The sequence below is a fragment of the Hemibagrus wyckioides genome, linkage group LG29 (assembly GCF_019097595.1).
Source record: "Hemibagrus wyckioides isolate EC202008001 linkage group LG29, SWU_Hwy_1.0, whole genome shotgun sequence".
In the NCBI taxonomy this organism is placed as follows: domain Eukaryota; kingdom Metazoa; phylum Chordata; class Actinopteri; order Siluriformes; family Bagridae; genus Hemibagrus; species Hemibagrus wyckioides.
The window spans coordinates 8,617,279-8,632,161 of NC_080738.1; the positions used below are offsets into that span (position 1 = coordinate 8,617,279).

Genomic DNA, 14,883 nt, shown 5'->3' on the forward strand with positions numbered 1-14,883 from the left:
AACTCACATTAATGACAAGTCCACAGAGCTGGAACTGTTCTGGTGTGATAATGTCGTGGTAGCAGGGCTCCTGTGCCAGTTTCAATATGGCGCTGCCTGCTGCCAGTCTTAGCCGAGACATATCTGACTTGCTGCATAGAGAAAGACATGAGAAATATTAAACCAAAAAGCTCGTGGCACCCCCCATATCTTACCCCATTTTCTCCCTAATTTCCCACCCAACAGTCAGCTCTCCACCACACACAGTGTCCAGAAATGGATGGTGAAGCCTAGCAAGTGCTTTTCCTGAGATAAATGAGGCCAACCAAACACAATGACAAATAAACAGCAGCTCATCTGTTTTTGTTTCCCATCACAGGAAAGCAGTATCCATCCATTTAAACATGCATGAGCTCATAGATATACACAGTATACTCTGTGTGTGGTCTACTTTAGATTTCAGTTTCTGAAATTAATTTCTGCTGCTGTCTCCTAGTTGCTTTATGTCTGGTAGTCAAACATACATGACAGCCATTTGGAGATATGTTCATATCAGCTGCTTGATTTCTGTCACCCCAAGCAAACTGAAGAGCACAATTTCATGAACGGTTCCTTTCTTTAGTATCAGAATATGACTCCGACTGTGCTTACCAGATCTTTTTCTGTTCCGTTAGGTCTCCCTCGCTGACCAGCATGGCAGAGAGCAGTCTGAGAGTGGAGTTAGCCGATTTAGACTGGTTATTTTTCATCCCTAACAACCATCGTACCAGCAGTTTAATGGCTTGAACCTGGAACAGACAGTTGGCATTAGACATAACAAGCGGCACGAATGTAGGGTTTTAATGATCTGTATCCTGAAATGCTAAACGTACCTTTGCCAACACTTCAGGGGAAACTTCATCATCAGTAGTCCACAGTCTGCCGTTCTTACTGCCCACAGACTAGAAGTAAACGAAGGAACAACAAAAATTAAGCACCATTTAGAAACAAGGAACAAAGCACAATTTAGATTTAATTGAAGCTCACTCTGTCGTTCATCAGCAGATCTTTTACAATGAAGTTGGCTACAATGGACTTCATGGGTGAGGCAAACTGATCTGGAGCCAGCATGGAGATATGACCCAAAGAGACCAGAGGAGTGATCAGCTGCTCCGGGACATCGGCGTTCAGACTGCGAGACAACGGCTACAGAGACATGGTTTAAGAAGGGAGACGTTAACATTAATATGTTGGTGATTAATACATCAGAAAACTTTAACATTCAAGACCAAAGCTATAGACATTCTTCCCACCTTTTATTTCAAAAAGGAATTATAACATTTCAAGAGAGATTATTTTGAATCTACCTCAAATATCTGAGCCAGCTGGACTTCTTTGTTGTGGAAAATCGCATGGATGCAGTGCACTGCCTGTTTGGCTTGGTGTGGGGTCCCTCTCTTGGCTTTCTGGTGAAGTATGGGAATAAGAGTCCTAAAGATAGACAAAGGGAGAGTTAATATTAGAAATTCAACACCAGAGCAGTGACAGGACAAAAGTCATTCTTATAAACCTTAGGTGAGATCAGTCAATTAGAAATGTTTACTCCACAGTGAAGCAGAAAGTTTGGTCTACAAATGCTCAGGTGTATTCATGCAAACTGTGTTCATACGATCTGATCTGTGGCAGCTCGCTCTCAATCTTCTGGCCTGTGTTTCTGAAGATTTGAATCGCAGCCTCTGCCACCTTATCATCCTCCATTTTAAGACACTGCAGAAGAGACTCGTAGGTCTCAGCGGAGTGGAATGATGTGGGGTGAGTGAACGACAAAACCTGACAGTGATGGAACAAACATGTACAGAACATTGTTAACAAAAATGACCAAGTGTTTGATTTGACTAAATGATGAGGTCTATAGTACACTTGTGTGAAATCTGTACTGTTCTAACTACTTTGGAGCTAGAAGTGGTCAGATATCTCAAATGACAAAAGTAACTCATTTTACCAACTCATTTTACTTTTCAGCTGCCAAAGCACTGCCCTTCAACAAAATAATAACCTAAAATGATCCACACAATACTGCAAATACATGATAAAAGAAGCATTACAATATTATTTCTACACTCATCTATGTACTAAAGGCTGTAAATATACTAAATTCTTGGCTTCATGATTGTTTGCTCACCTTGAGTAGTTCCAGTCCAGCACGAATGGCAGTGTCAGGAGTAACTCCCTCATCTTCATCATCAGCAGTGCCCTCGATGGACTTATTTAAAAGCTTTACCAGGGCACTAGATAAAACAATGAGAGTTACAGCAAAACCCAGATGGTCTTTATAGTACCTGCAGTTAGATCCAGTCACCAGTAGAGGTCTCACATCCCAAAACACCCTAGCCCAGCTGAATAAATGAGCTCTCAAATTCATTGTGGAGGGAAATTGCGTCGCACAATCTGAGTTTTACCCATTCCCAGAATGCTTGATCCAGTTGGAAAGTTAATTGAGCCCAATAGCTGGATTGTGTGGATTTTTATTTGCTTTAGATGGCACCATTAGTATTTTTTGCATAACTTAAGCCTTACTTTTTAGCGTGCAAGTTTAGTAACTGGTAGCTAAAGACCGGAGACTAAACAAATGAAAACTGTTTGCATCATCTCCCTTTCTACAGTTGCCAGAAGCGCTCGTTTTTTCTATCAGATAGGTGTAGATGTCAGGCCACTCAATCAGAGGTCATCCTGTCACATCGTCCATCCACTGAGCGAGCATGTACGGCTCAGCCAATCTGGTTGTATATGTATAAACATCAATACAAACAATCCCAGTTAAGAATTTGTGAAAATCGCAGAGCACTAAAGTGAGCATAATAAATAACACCACTGCTAGGATGTTACCTGACCCCACATTATGCAAAATGATTATAAACACCAGCCAACAAACCAAAATAAAGGGCATGTTGTTAGCTAAAAATAATAAACTCTGACAACAATTTCAGAGCAGCTGAAACTGAAAACTGACATCAGACCGTGTGGGTATACCTGATGGCCTCAGAGTCAATGTGAACTGGTGCAATTCTCTCCAGCAGAAACTTAACCATCTCCAGGAAGGGGTTTGTAGGTTGCTTGGGGTAGGTCAGCTTGCGTGTTATCTCTCTCTGTAAAGAGAAATAGGGAAAAACCACACAAGTACACAGGAAAAAAAAAAAAAAAATCAGTAACATTGTAGACCTAGAAATTCAGTAGTGTTCAAGAGTAAAATATGCTGATTTATTTAACACTTTAACCAATCTTTCTCACACTAATAGTCTCATACAGGGTTTCATTCAGCTTGAAAGGTAAAGTACTTATTTAAATCACATTAGATATTGCTATAAATTTTTTTTAAATATTCCCAAAGAGCAAAATTAACTTTAGATGAATCAGAAGCTTATTTACAGCATGCATTAAAATACTGCATAGTAAAATGCTTAATACTTGCACTTTTTATATAACTAGGAAGACAAAAATGAAAATGAAAATTCAGGTCAGCAGTTCTTAGTGTAAGATGGTCATGTCTAGTTGGTCAGTCATTTGGTCTCTGATTGCTAGGACTGGTGTTGTACTCACCACACACTGCTCGGCTTGTTTGCAGGAGCAGGTTGGGCTGATGAGCTGCTCCAGCTGCAGACGCAGCTTCTCATCTTCACCCAAAACCTGATTAAATTTCTTCATGAAGTCCTGAGCTTTCCCTGGGTCAGGCAGATTCTCTGAGAGAGAGAGAGAGAGAGAGAGAAAGAGTGACAGACAAAAAGAGAGAGGGAGAGAGAGAGAGAAAGAGAGCGAGAGCGAGAGAGAGAGAGAGGTTAATGAGTTAAGTTCTCCTTCTCTTGGGAGTTTAAACGAATAAAATTCAGCACATCTCAGTAAGTTTGGATTAGACCCAATGAGAAGGCAGCTTTTAATGAGAGTAGACACTGGTCACTCGTACGAAGGCCAGAGGAATCGTACTGCAGTTATTTTACCGATACTCCAAGCGTTCCTCACAAATCTGGATATGAATTCAAGTCATTTGAAAATACTTTATGAACAATGAACAGAGCCACAAAAACAAATCGACTCAATCATTTCCATTACTTTTCACATTGGTACTGTTCTGAATTTCTACTGCAATTTGCATGTTTTTTTCAGCTGGGTGTCAAAACTGCATTAAACATACAAATCATTTCAACCACTATATACAGAGTTATTGAAAAAACCTCCACATTTATAGACTTGGTGCTGTTGTGTGCATGTCTGTTCACTTACTGGCAATGGTCATGAGCTTTCCAAACATGGCTGCTGTGTTTGCTTCAGACTGTAAAGAAAACAAATAAATATTTATATTTTATATATATATATATATATGAACGGAACTTTAATGGAAATAGAACGGACGTGACTGTTTCACACCGTGGGCAGCTTGTGCAGGTCCAGAAGTTCCCTCACGAGTCCTCTCAGCATGTTCTGACACTTCCACATCTCATTCAGAGCTCTAGCATACACACAGAGAGAAAAGATGGTCAGTAAGTTAAGTTAAACATTTAACGGTCAAAACAGTTTTCCCAGGCAGGACAACTGCCGAGATCAGAGGAAAGGAGTAATACGGCTTTGATTGTCTTTCTGACTCACTTGACGGCGTTGGTGTCCAGGCAGGCGTAAAGGTAATATAAACACTTCATCTTCTCCTCAGTCTCCAAACTGTGAGGAACCATAAACTGCGCAAAGATCTTTTCCACCAGCAGCCTACACACACGCAATTAAACATTAATATAGGAGTTGATAAATTAGTTAGGTTGGTAATTGTAGATACATTTGTGCATTCATTAACATCGTACTTGTCATCAATGCTGTTCTGGTAGTATATGTGCAGCAGTTTGTCTTTGATCCAGCTGATTTTCTGAGCCGATTCTTTGCCAGCCTCATGGTGCAGGCAGTACTTCTTATACAGCTGTGCCAAACCCATCATCGCTTCTTTACGAACACGCCACTGCAAAACACACAAGCCGTTCAATGAAGCATGTAAAATAGAAAAACAATCAATATTCCAAACTACACTTCTCTCTCTCTTGGTTAAATAGGGGAATAGAAAACGTTTTGTGCATTTATATCCGGCTCTCATTACAAAGATTTGAAAGACATTTGGAGAAAAGAATAGAGATACAATTTAGTGAAAATAAGGACTAGGCCTGGTGGTGGCAGAGGCAACCCTGTTGGTGTCTATTTGGTTTTGTACATGAAGACGGATGTTAATTCAGAATTTTTTTTTTTATGTATTATTTATTATAAATTAGAGGAGAACAGAAATAAAGGACATAGGGTCTGAAACAAAACCGGTGCAGCTATATAGGAACATAAAAGTAGTACAGAGAAGTAGAACCTGATGCTGCCAAGTCTAGTCCACATGTTTACTCATATGGATGCCAGAAATACCCTTTAAATATACATCAAACAGGAATACTGCTATCGAATAAAGACTATTTCAGCCGATCGACCCTCCTCTGAACTCGACACTGTTGGGATAAATTCCAAAATCTATTCAATTCATCTTCTGGCTACAATGAAAATGTCATATAAATACTAGAAACATTTAACTACTTGAGCTTGAGATATCACACTCAATATATAAATCTCAAATAGATGCATGGATAGACAACCCAAAACCATGATGCTTAGTAGCAGAGACCTCACGTTCCAACTTGGTGAAACCAGTATAAATTAGAAATGAACTGCTAAACTGGTAACGGTGTAACTGAGATGCAGAAATAAGCCTCACCCTCTTGTCCAGCATTCTCTCTCGGACGAAGCCCAGCAGCTGGTCGTTAACCAGGTTCAGGTCCTTCTTCCCAGCATTGATGATAGTCACAATGACATCATGACGGATTGCCTCTTCAGGGTCATGTGACCGTACCTTCAAGTACTCTGGTGATTAAGTTAAGAAAGTTAAATCGTATTGAGTTCTAGAGAAAAAGAACAACAAATAAAAAGTTTTGTGCAATAAGACACTGACATGCCCATGAATACACACCTGTAAGGTCCTTAGCCAAGTCTGGATGGTTCATGAGGCAGTGGCTGGCAAACTTCACACACTCCAGTCTCACAGGCACATGGATATCATTAAACCTAAGTGAGAAATAAAATCATCAATGCACGATATACAAGCAAACAAAAGTACAAATATCATCAAAATAAGTTCTGAGTAAATAAATACCTTCCCAGAAAGCATTGCCAGAGCGGGCGGTTTTGGGTGGCCAGTTCTGAATCTTTTGCACCGAAGAGTTTAGCCAATAGCTTTACAACAGCTAAACGCTCCTCTCCATCATTGCTCTAGGTAAATATATAAATGCTTAAATTAGTGTGAAGAAATAAATGAAACTGTTAAAAAAAACAAAACCCACGTCTTCAGAAAAAATTATTAAATCATAACAAAATATCTTTCTATATTCTACTTAGTGTGACAAAGTAACTACAAAACAGAGAAATCTTTCCCAAATCAACAGTACAACCATGTAACAATTGAATAAGATTTACTTCAGGTTTATGGACATTATGTCAGAATAATAAAAAGTTGGGACACGCTGGAATGCTGCAAAATGTGATGGATCCTTTAAGCAGCAATTTCTCTCTATATCACTATCCATATTAATCATTACAAGAACAACAGACTATAAAATAATGATTAGAAGAATCATGAAAACATGCAATGAGTGTGTGCTTTACAATATTAATGGAAGTACATAAAGGCCATCATCAACAAATAGCAAAAAATGTCTGTGCGCGCGCATGTCCCTCACCTTCAACTTAAACTCAAGCTGTGGCATGACGGACACCAGCAACAGGGGGTCGATGGCAAACAGCTCTTGTATGAGGTCAAATACATGTTCAGACAGATCACTCACAGAGGACTTACCCATCACCAACACCTGATTAAAGAACTGATAGACACAACAGTACAGGTTAAATAAATGAAACACTTTGGGAACTCCGAAAAGGAGTTAGAAAATCATTGAAACACCACCACACAGAAAACACTCACTGAGGCAATGCACGTTTCAATGGTCTGTACAGTCCTCTTCAGCAACATCTTGGCCAAGTCATATGCTTGTTTATTCAGGTTCTACGCCGACAAAGAGATACCATTATAATCTGACCGTCACATGTATTAGCTTAGCAGCCATGTGATTAGTCGTCATGCCTTTTTTTTTTTTTTTTTTTTTTACACGATTACAAAAATTGCAGGCAAGTGACATCCAAAAAAAAAAACAAAAACAAATAGATGTAGTACTTATTTCTTGCAACATCAATAAAGTCAGCATATGACTGACAATGAGCAGTTTCAAGTAGGGCTAAAAGTGGTGCACTGTTGTGAAGAAACTTTATGAGCAAATCTCTACCTTGTGTGCAGGGATGAGGTTAATCAGGATGGTGTCCAGCAGCTCTTGGGTTACTCCATCACCTTCCATGATGATGGAGCTCATCAGGTCAAGCATGTGCATCTGCACCTTCTGGTTATGGCTGTTACTGAAAAGAAAACCGCAACAAGACCATCAGAAAATTCTCACACTGATTAAAAAAAATAGTTCCATTACACAGTATCATAATCTTTATTGAGAATTAATTATAGGGAGCATGCTGGATCCATCACATTACTCTGAAACTGCATTTCATCACAGGCCACATTGCCCACGTTTACATAACTGTATATGAATTTTATAATGAGCTTGGTAATGGCTAATAACTTGTTAGATTTCCTTTATGCATATATTACAAGCATAGTTAAGTAAAGTATAGTTTTTGTATTCAAGTTTTTTCTCCTGTTGCCAGCTTAAAATCCTTTTCAGTGGGATTCAGGCCAGGAGTTTGGCTCGGCCATGCTGAGCCTTCTTGAAACAAGCTATCTTGTGGAAACATTAAAGGATTAGATTACCAGCAACAGCTTTCCTACTTGCTGCACCTCTTCCAAACCAATAGCAAACCCTTTTACACTGACAGCAGGTTCACACTACACTGTTTATGACGATCAAATCGAACATATAACACATATGCTGTTATTTAGGCTACTCCCCTTTCTTCTGAACAGTTAGCTAAATGTTACGTAGCTGTATTACTACTGCATGTAAAATGACAAGTACAGTACTGCAGCAAAGGTTTTCTGCCTTGATCTGTAACCTGCATGCCTTATATATTTTCTGTACATATGCAGGATAAGGAAATGGAGAAAAACTCAATTTCCACTTCAGCAAGCACCTTTACCTCACATTAACCATCACACCATATAACCTCTACAGAGAGCACTGTACCTGATCAATCATGACGAATCAGCAATACAATTAATTTTATGCAATATTTTAGTTCCGAAAAAAATATATTAAACATTAAAAATAAAGATTAATATACAGGGTTGGGCAAAATTGTCAGGGACCTGCAAGATTTTGTGTCCAGACTTAACAACATTAACAGGGGAAGGAAAAAACAAACAACAATAAAACACCAACCAACCAACAAACTCCACCAAATTCATCTGTTATAAACCTAAAGTTCATGCATGTTCTAGTGATGCTGTAACTACAGGGCTAGTTTATGAATCCCCGTGGGACTGATCCCTCAGTTATCCAGTAGGCTAGCTTCTGAGTGCATGATTTATCATCCACTGATGCAGTATGAATGTTAAATTGGGATAAAGTGGACCTACTTGATGACAGAGAAGAGAGTTTTGAAGAGCTGAATAAAGATCTCGTTACAGTCCTCGAGCTCAAAGCATATATTATACGACTTCACCCATGCCAGATTCTGCAAAACATCAACCATTTCACAAAAACATCAGGGACATGTTTGCTGATGAACACATGAGGAAATCTGACTTTTAATGAAATGATCAAATATGAGGAATGAACTGGTTGGCTCAATGAAATCCTCACCTCCAGAAGGTAGAAGTATCTGTTGAACTGGGGACTCTTAGTGTCCTCCAAACCCTTCAGCTGACGAGTGATGAACAAAAAAATTTCCTACACACAGACAAATTGCTATGAGCAACTAAAAATGCCATGCTCCAATCACCAAAAGTGTTTATTTGCAGTGTAAACTGTACACTAGGGTTGGGTATGCATGATTCATCATTTAACCTAGTGCAGATCCAAATATAAACTGAAGAAAACAGTAGTTTGTCATGTTCTAAAGGTGACATGTTGCCCAAAACCAGAACAAACATCAGGCCTGTGATTTATATTTTTAGCTCTTCCCAGGTGCAATATTGAAATATACTGTATTACCAACATATCACATGACTATGTAGGGATGTCACGGTTACATGTGTGTATGTGCACCTTGAGTTTATCGTGAGAGGTGTATGGAGCTTCAGGGGCGTAGATCCTGAAGATATCTGCAAGGCAGCAGGCCACGAGCAACCGAACATCTTTATTGGGGTTGCGCAGGAAGAATTCTGAGGCCAGGTGTAGTGCAAGAGCCAGGTACTGCTGCTTTTCCTCCTCAGAGTCCTGATCCATATCCATATACGTTTTCACCACCAACTGAGAGAGAGAGTGAGAGATACAAAGATTATGTTTTTTGGAATGTAAAGCAAACATGTCAATCAGTCTTGACCTGTGTAATGGCATGACTCGATGTTCATAATTATTTTTGTGCATCTGGCCACTTCATTAGGAATACCTGTACAGTTGCTCATTTATTTAATTATCCAGGGAGCCAAATCACGCGGCAGCAGTGCAATACATAAAATCGGGGAGGTGAAGGTCAAGAGCTTCAATTAATGTTCATATCAAACATCAGAATGGTGACAAATGCAATCTCAGCCACTTTGAGGGTGGTACGGTAGGTAGTGCTATATGGGCAGGACCTTGTAGTTTGCACGGAATGATAGAAAAAAGAAAGAAAATCCACCGAGCAGAGGTTTTGCTACAGGTTATTGAGAGAAGTGAGAAGGGAATTACCAGATTGGCTGGAAGCAAGAGGAAGTCTGTAGTTGGTAACTCAAGCACTCTTTACAACTATGGTGAGCAGAAAAGCACGTCAATTCACATCACACCTTGAGGCTGATGGGCTACAACAGGAGAAGGCCACAGTGGTGCCTGCAGCTTTAAGCTTTACTTAAACCAATTTAGTTTTATCTCCTAAAATGATTTCTTTCCATATATTTTGTAGTTCTATATAAACTTTAATAACCTGCTGTCTGAGTTCAGAGCAGAAACAAAATCTCCGATACATCTTAGCTTCCCTCGGTCATGATCACAAGAAATAACATTACTCTGAAACTGTATTTCATCACAGACCACATTGCCCAAGTTTACATAACTTTATATGAATTTTATAGGGAACTTTGTATTGTCAGTATTTCATAGTTAGGATAGTGCACACAAGTTCACAAGTCTACATGACACATGTTCAATGTACATCTGGGGCCAGATCTGAATCCCAAAGAATGGGATGTGGTAGAAAGGGAGATTTGCACAGTGAATGTGAAATCTGTAGCAGTCCAACAAGCTCAGTGTTTCCAACACTGTGAAATCCATGCAATAAAAATTCCAGTGCCTCATAACTGTTCCTAATAAAGTGCATGGTGAGTGTATAGCCTTCACATTGTAACCCATCTAGCTTTAGGACCATGGAGTGCTGCTCCTGCTGCTTGTGTGTGTGTGTGTGTGTGTGTGTGTGTGTGTGTGTGTGTGTGTAATTGAGAAAGACAGTGGGGGAGAGTGCAGTCAGTGCTACAGATGAAATGTGAGAAGCAGAATATTCACTCTGGCTCTGCTCAGACTTGGTATCAAGATCGGTCTCAGTGATCAGATCACAAACACACAGTGTTGAATAAGTACAAGTTACAAGGATCAAATAATCCATGTCACAAATTAGTCTGAATTGCCCCCCCCCCATAATCTAGCTTTAAACAGTCGAGACATGCTGCTGATGCACATATCTCCACAATAACTGCAGACCCTGAGACTTTTATACACAAATATCCCCCTTTTGCTGCCAAAACAGCCCTGACCCTTCATGCACTGTGTATTCTGACCCCTTTCTATCAGAACCAGCATTAACTTCTTCAGCAATTTGAGCAACGGTAGCTCGTCTGTTGGATCGGATCACATGGACCAGCCTTCACGCCCAACATGCATCAGTGAGTCTTGACTGTCCATGACCCTGTCACCGGTTCACCACTGTTCCTTCCTTGGACCACTTTTGACAGATACTGACCACTGCAGACCGGGAACACCCCACAAGAGCTCTGATCCAGTGGTCTAGCCATCACAATGTGGCCCTTTGACAGACTCACACAAATCCTTACGCTTGTCCATTTTTCCTGCTTCTAACACAACCAGCAACTAACAGGTGCCAGAAGAGGAGATGATCAGTGTCACTTCACCTGTCAGTGCTCATAATGTTATGCCTGATTGGTGTGTGTGCGCTCCTGTATATCTACTTGTTTCATACAATTGTCTAATCAGGCATTTGTGTGGCAGCAGTGCAATAAATAAAATCTTGCATATACAGGCAGCACTGGGTAAAATGTTCCCATCAGCCATCAGAATGGGAGTAAAACGTGTTCTTAGTTACTTTGACTGTGGCATGATTGTTGGTACCAGACAGACTGGTTTAAATATTTCTATAACTGCTGATCTCCTGGGATTTTCACTCCAAGTAATTTACATTCACTCAGAACGATGCAATATTGAAAGAAAATAAAACATCCAGTGAACAGTTCTGTGGACAGAAATGCCTTCCTGATGAGAGAGGTCAATAAAGATTGTCCAGACAGGTTCAGCTACAGTCACTCATATAACCACTTTGTACATTTGAGGTGAGCCGTCACGGTGAACACGTCAGACATTGAAGCAGACGGGCTAAAGCAGCAGAAGACCACATCAGATTCCACTCATCGGCCAAGAACAGAAAACTGGGGCTGCAGTGGGCACATGCTCACCAAAACTGGACTAGAAAAATGTAGCCTGCTTGGATGAATCTTTCTGATGAGGCACAGAGACAGGGTCAGGATTTGTTTCCAAAAGCATGAATCCATGGACCCAACCTGCCTTGTGTCAACCGGCAGATGCGGTGTAAAGTTGTGGGGAATGTTTTCTTGGCACACATTAGTGCCATTAATACCAAACATTGCTTGAATACCACAGCTTATTTTAGTATTGTTGCTGCCCATATCCATCGCTTCATGACCGCAAATTACTCGACTTCTAATGGCTACTTCCTGCAGGATAATGCACCATCCACAAAGCAACCTGCTTTCATGAACATGACATTGGGAAAGCCACTGAAGAATCATATGTAGTACCAAACGTTTAATTATTTAATAAGGAATTTCTGGGAGTTGGGGGAACATGCTGCTATGGCTGATTGCTGCTGTAGGGTTGTTTAGATTTATATATAAAACAATAAATGAACTGTCTTTACAAAGAATCATAGAATGTCACTACACAGGAAAAGTACAATTTTTGTACAATTAAATGATGTAATCATCCCTAGGTTGTATTCTATTATACCATATCTAGTGGGGTTTAGTCTAGAGCTGCAAATTCATAACAAAGGCAAAAAAAATTGTATTGCTTGCCATGTGGACACATGGTGAAACATTTTTGGTGAGTGAAACTGACTCCAAAGCTTTTGTTTTGATTCATTTCTTTTCAGTAACTGGAATTAGTGGATTGAATATTTTGGGACCAGCTTCCACATGAAAAGACAGAAAGATACACATTAAAAGGAATACCTGCACATTACTGCAGTTATCCAAATCAACCAGTCATTTGGCAGAGGCTTAATGCATAAAATCATGTAGAAGCAGGTCAAGAACATTAGTTAATGTTCACATGAAACCTCAGAATGGGGAAAAAAAAAGTGTGATCTTATTGACATTAACTATGACGTGATTCTTGGTGCATCCTGATCTTGAGTGTTTACACAGAATGGTATGAAACACAAATCATCCTGTGAGTGGAAACCTGCAGCCTGAAACACCGTGATGGAGATCGGAGGAGAATGAACCGATTGGTCTGGGCTGATAGGAAGTGTATTGTAACTGAAATGATCTACATGTGTGGTAAGCAGAAAGGAGTAAGCAGGTGGATGAAACAGAAAACGACCATCAGGGTTCACTTCTAACCGAGTCTATCATGGGCACAGACTCACTAAAATGGGACAGGTGAGGACTAGAAACAGACCGGGTGATTTTTCTTTCCCTCTAATCCTAAGCTTGGGTGAGTCTGTGACCATGATTTCCTCCCAGAGACCCATAACAATTAGTAGCTTTTTGGCCAAAGTAGCACAAGTTAATGCTTCCTAACAAGGAAAGAGAGACCAATATATTACCAATAAACGTAAGGTCAGTCAAAAAGCATGATTAACTTGGAACCCATCACGAGTCTGTTTCTCACAACGACGATAAACAAATGACTCCAAATCAAAAAATAATATTTTTTTAAACATTTGTAAACATCAATTACTGATTAGTTGATGCAGCTGTAATTTAATTCGATTATATTATACTGCCAGAGCTGGTAACCTTTACACATTTCGTGTAGAAGCTCCACAATACACTAATACAACAGTAGTACTGAAGGTTTCTCAGATTTATGATGAATTCTTCAATACTAACATTAAAACCCTCTGAGGATCTCGACTGCACTCGTGGTGTGCTTTGCTTTTTGTCAGGGTTTATGGAGAAGAGTTTGAGTTCAGTATTATGAAATAAAATCTGTGTATGATTCATTAACCATCATGTGACATTTAAACTAACAAGTCCAGTGTAGTATTTTGGGTCGCTATCAAGATAAATTGGCAGAAAACAGAAAGAGACTTTAGATTTAAAAATGATAAATAAGTTTACAATAGGGTCAAATTGAACAAATGATGTTAGAGGTGATGATAATTAGAAAGTAATAAAATACACCTTTCCTTTGTTCTCCTGTGCTGATCAGCGCTCAGATGCTTTTAATCACTTTGAGCAGATCATAGTGAAAAAATGTGAAATTAGACAGCCGAATTCATAAAAGAAATTACAGTAACAACGTACTGTTTTTGGCACAATGTGCATCACCATCCAGCAGAGCCAGAGTTGTGTTTTTTATTGCTGCTGCTCCCGATTGCAAAACTGGTCTAATATTACACCCTCTCTGACTTCCCTTCAGCATGAAATGGTTTTCTTGTTCAGTTACCTGTCGTCTTAATCTGGACAATTAAATTACAGTTATTTCTGTTCAAATGAGAAGAGGTTAAAAAATTAACATCAACTAGTTATACAAAGAAAATCTAACAAATATCTTTTAATAATACGCTATATTGCCAAACGTTTTGGGACACAAATCACTGAATTCAGGTGTTGTTTTTCAGGGGTTGGGCTCGGCCCCTTAGTTCCAGTGAAGGGAACTATTAATGCTTCAGCTTACCAAGAAATTTTGGACAATTTCATGCTCCCAACTTTGTGGGAACAGTTTTGGGGATGACCCCTTCCTGTTCCAACATGACTGCACACCAGTGCACAAAGCAAGGTCCACAAAGACATGGATGAGTGAGTTTGGTGTGGAGGAACTTCACAGAGTCCTGACCTCAACCTGATAGAACACCTTTGGGATGAATTAGAGCAGAGACTGTGAGACAGACCAAAACTGGGACGCCTGCCTTTACATGCACATGAATGTAATATGGAGTTGTCCCGCCCTTTGCAGCTATAACAGCTTCGACTCTTCTGGGAAGGCTTTCCACAAGGTTTAAGAGTGTGTTTATTGGAATTTCTGACCATTTCTCTAGGAGTGCAGTTGTGAGGTCAGGCACTGATGCTGGACAAGAAGGCCTGACTCACAGTCTCCGCTCTAATTCATCCCAAAGGTGTTCTATCGAGTCCAATATGTCTTGGTATGCTGAAGCATTAAGAGTTCATTTCACTAGAGCTAAGGAGTCAAG

At 39.8% G+C, this 14,883-nt stretch overlaps 1 protein-coding gene across 3 annotated transcripts in view; it reads right to left on the reverse strand.

The window, feature by feature from the left end:
• Positions 1–14,883, reverse strand: part of pds5a (PDS5 cohesin associated factor A) — a 30,183-nt gene that overhangs the window by 9,159 nt on the left and 6,141 nt on the right. For all 3 annotated transcript variants that reach the window (XM_058384455.1, XM_058384456.1, XM_058384457.1), the window contains exons 3-24: positions 9,288–9,491; positions 8,883–8,969; positions 8,657–8,754; positions 7,359–7,485; positions 7,001–7,081; positions 6,759–6,899; positions 6,176–6,291; positions 5,993–6,087; positions 5,741–5,886; positions 4,803–4,954; positions 4,597–4,710; positions 4,378–4,459; positions 4,234–4,282; positions 3,556–3,695; positions 2,989–3,104; positions 2,141–2,246; positions 1,628–1,788; positions 1,326–1,449; positions 1,006–1,164; positions 852–920; positions 631–767; positions 8–131 (exon numbers count right to left, since the gene is read on the reverse strand). In XM_058384455.1, coding sequence (XP_058240438.1) covers positions 8–131; positions 631–767; positions 852–920; positions 1,006–1,164; positions 1,326–1,449; positions 1,628–1,788; positions 2,141–2,246; positions 2,989–3,104; positions 3,556–3,695; positions 4,234–4,282; positions 4,378–4,459; positions 4,597–4,710; positions 4,803–4,954; positions 5,741–5,886; positions 5,993–6,087; positions 6,176–6,291; positions 6,759–6,899; positions 7,001–7,081; positions 7,359–7,485; positions 8,657–8,754; positions 8,883–8,969; positions 9,288–9,491 — 2,628 coding nt within the window. The remainder of the gene's footprint in view (positions 1–7; positions 132–630; positions 768–851; positions 921–1,005; positions 1,165–1,325; positions 1,450–1,627; positions 1,789–2,140; positions 2,247–2,988; positions 3,105–3,555; positions 3,696–4,233; positions 4,283–4,377; positions 4,460–4,596; positions 4,711–4,802; positions 4,955–5,740; positions 5,887–5,992; positions 6,088–6,175; positions 6,292–6,758; positions 6,900–7,000; positions 7,082–7,358; positions 7,486–8,656; positions 8,755–8,882; positions 8,970–9,287; positions 9,492–14,883) is intronic.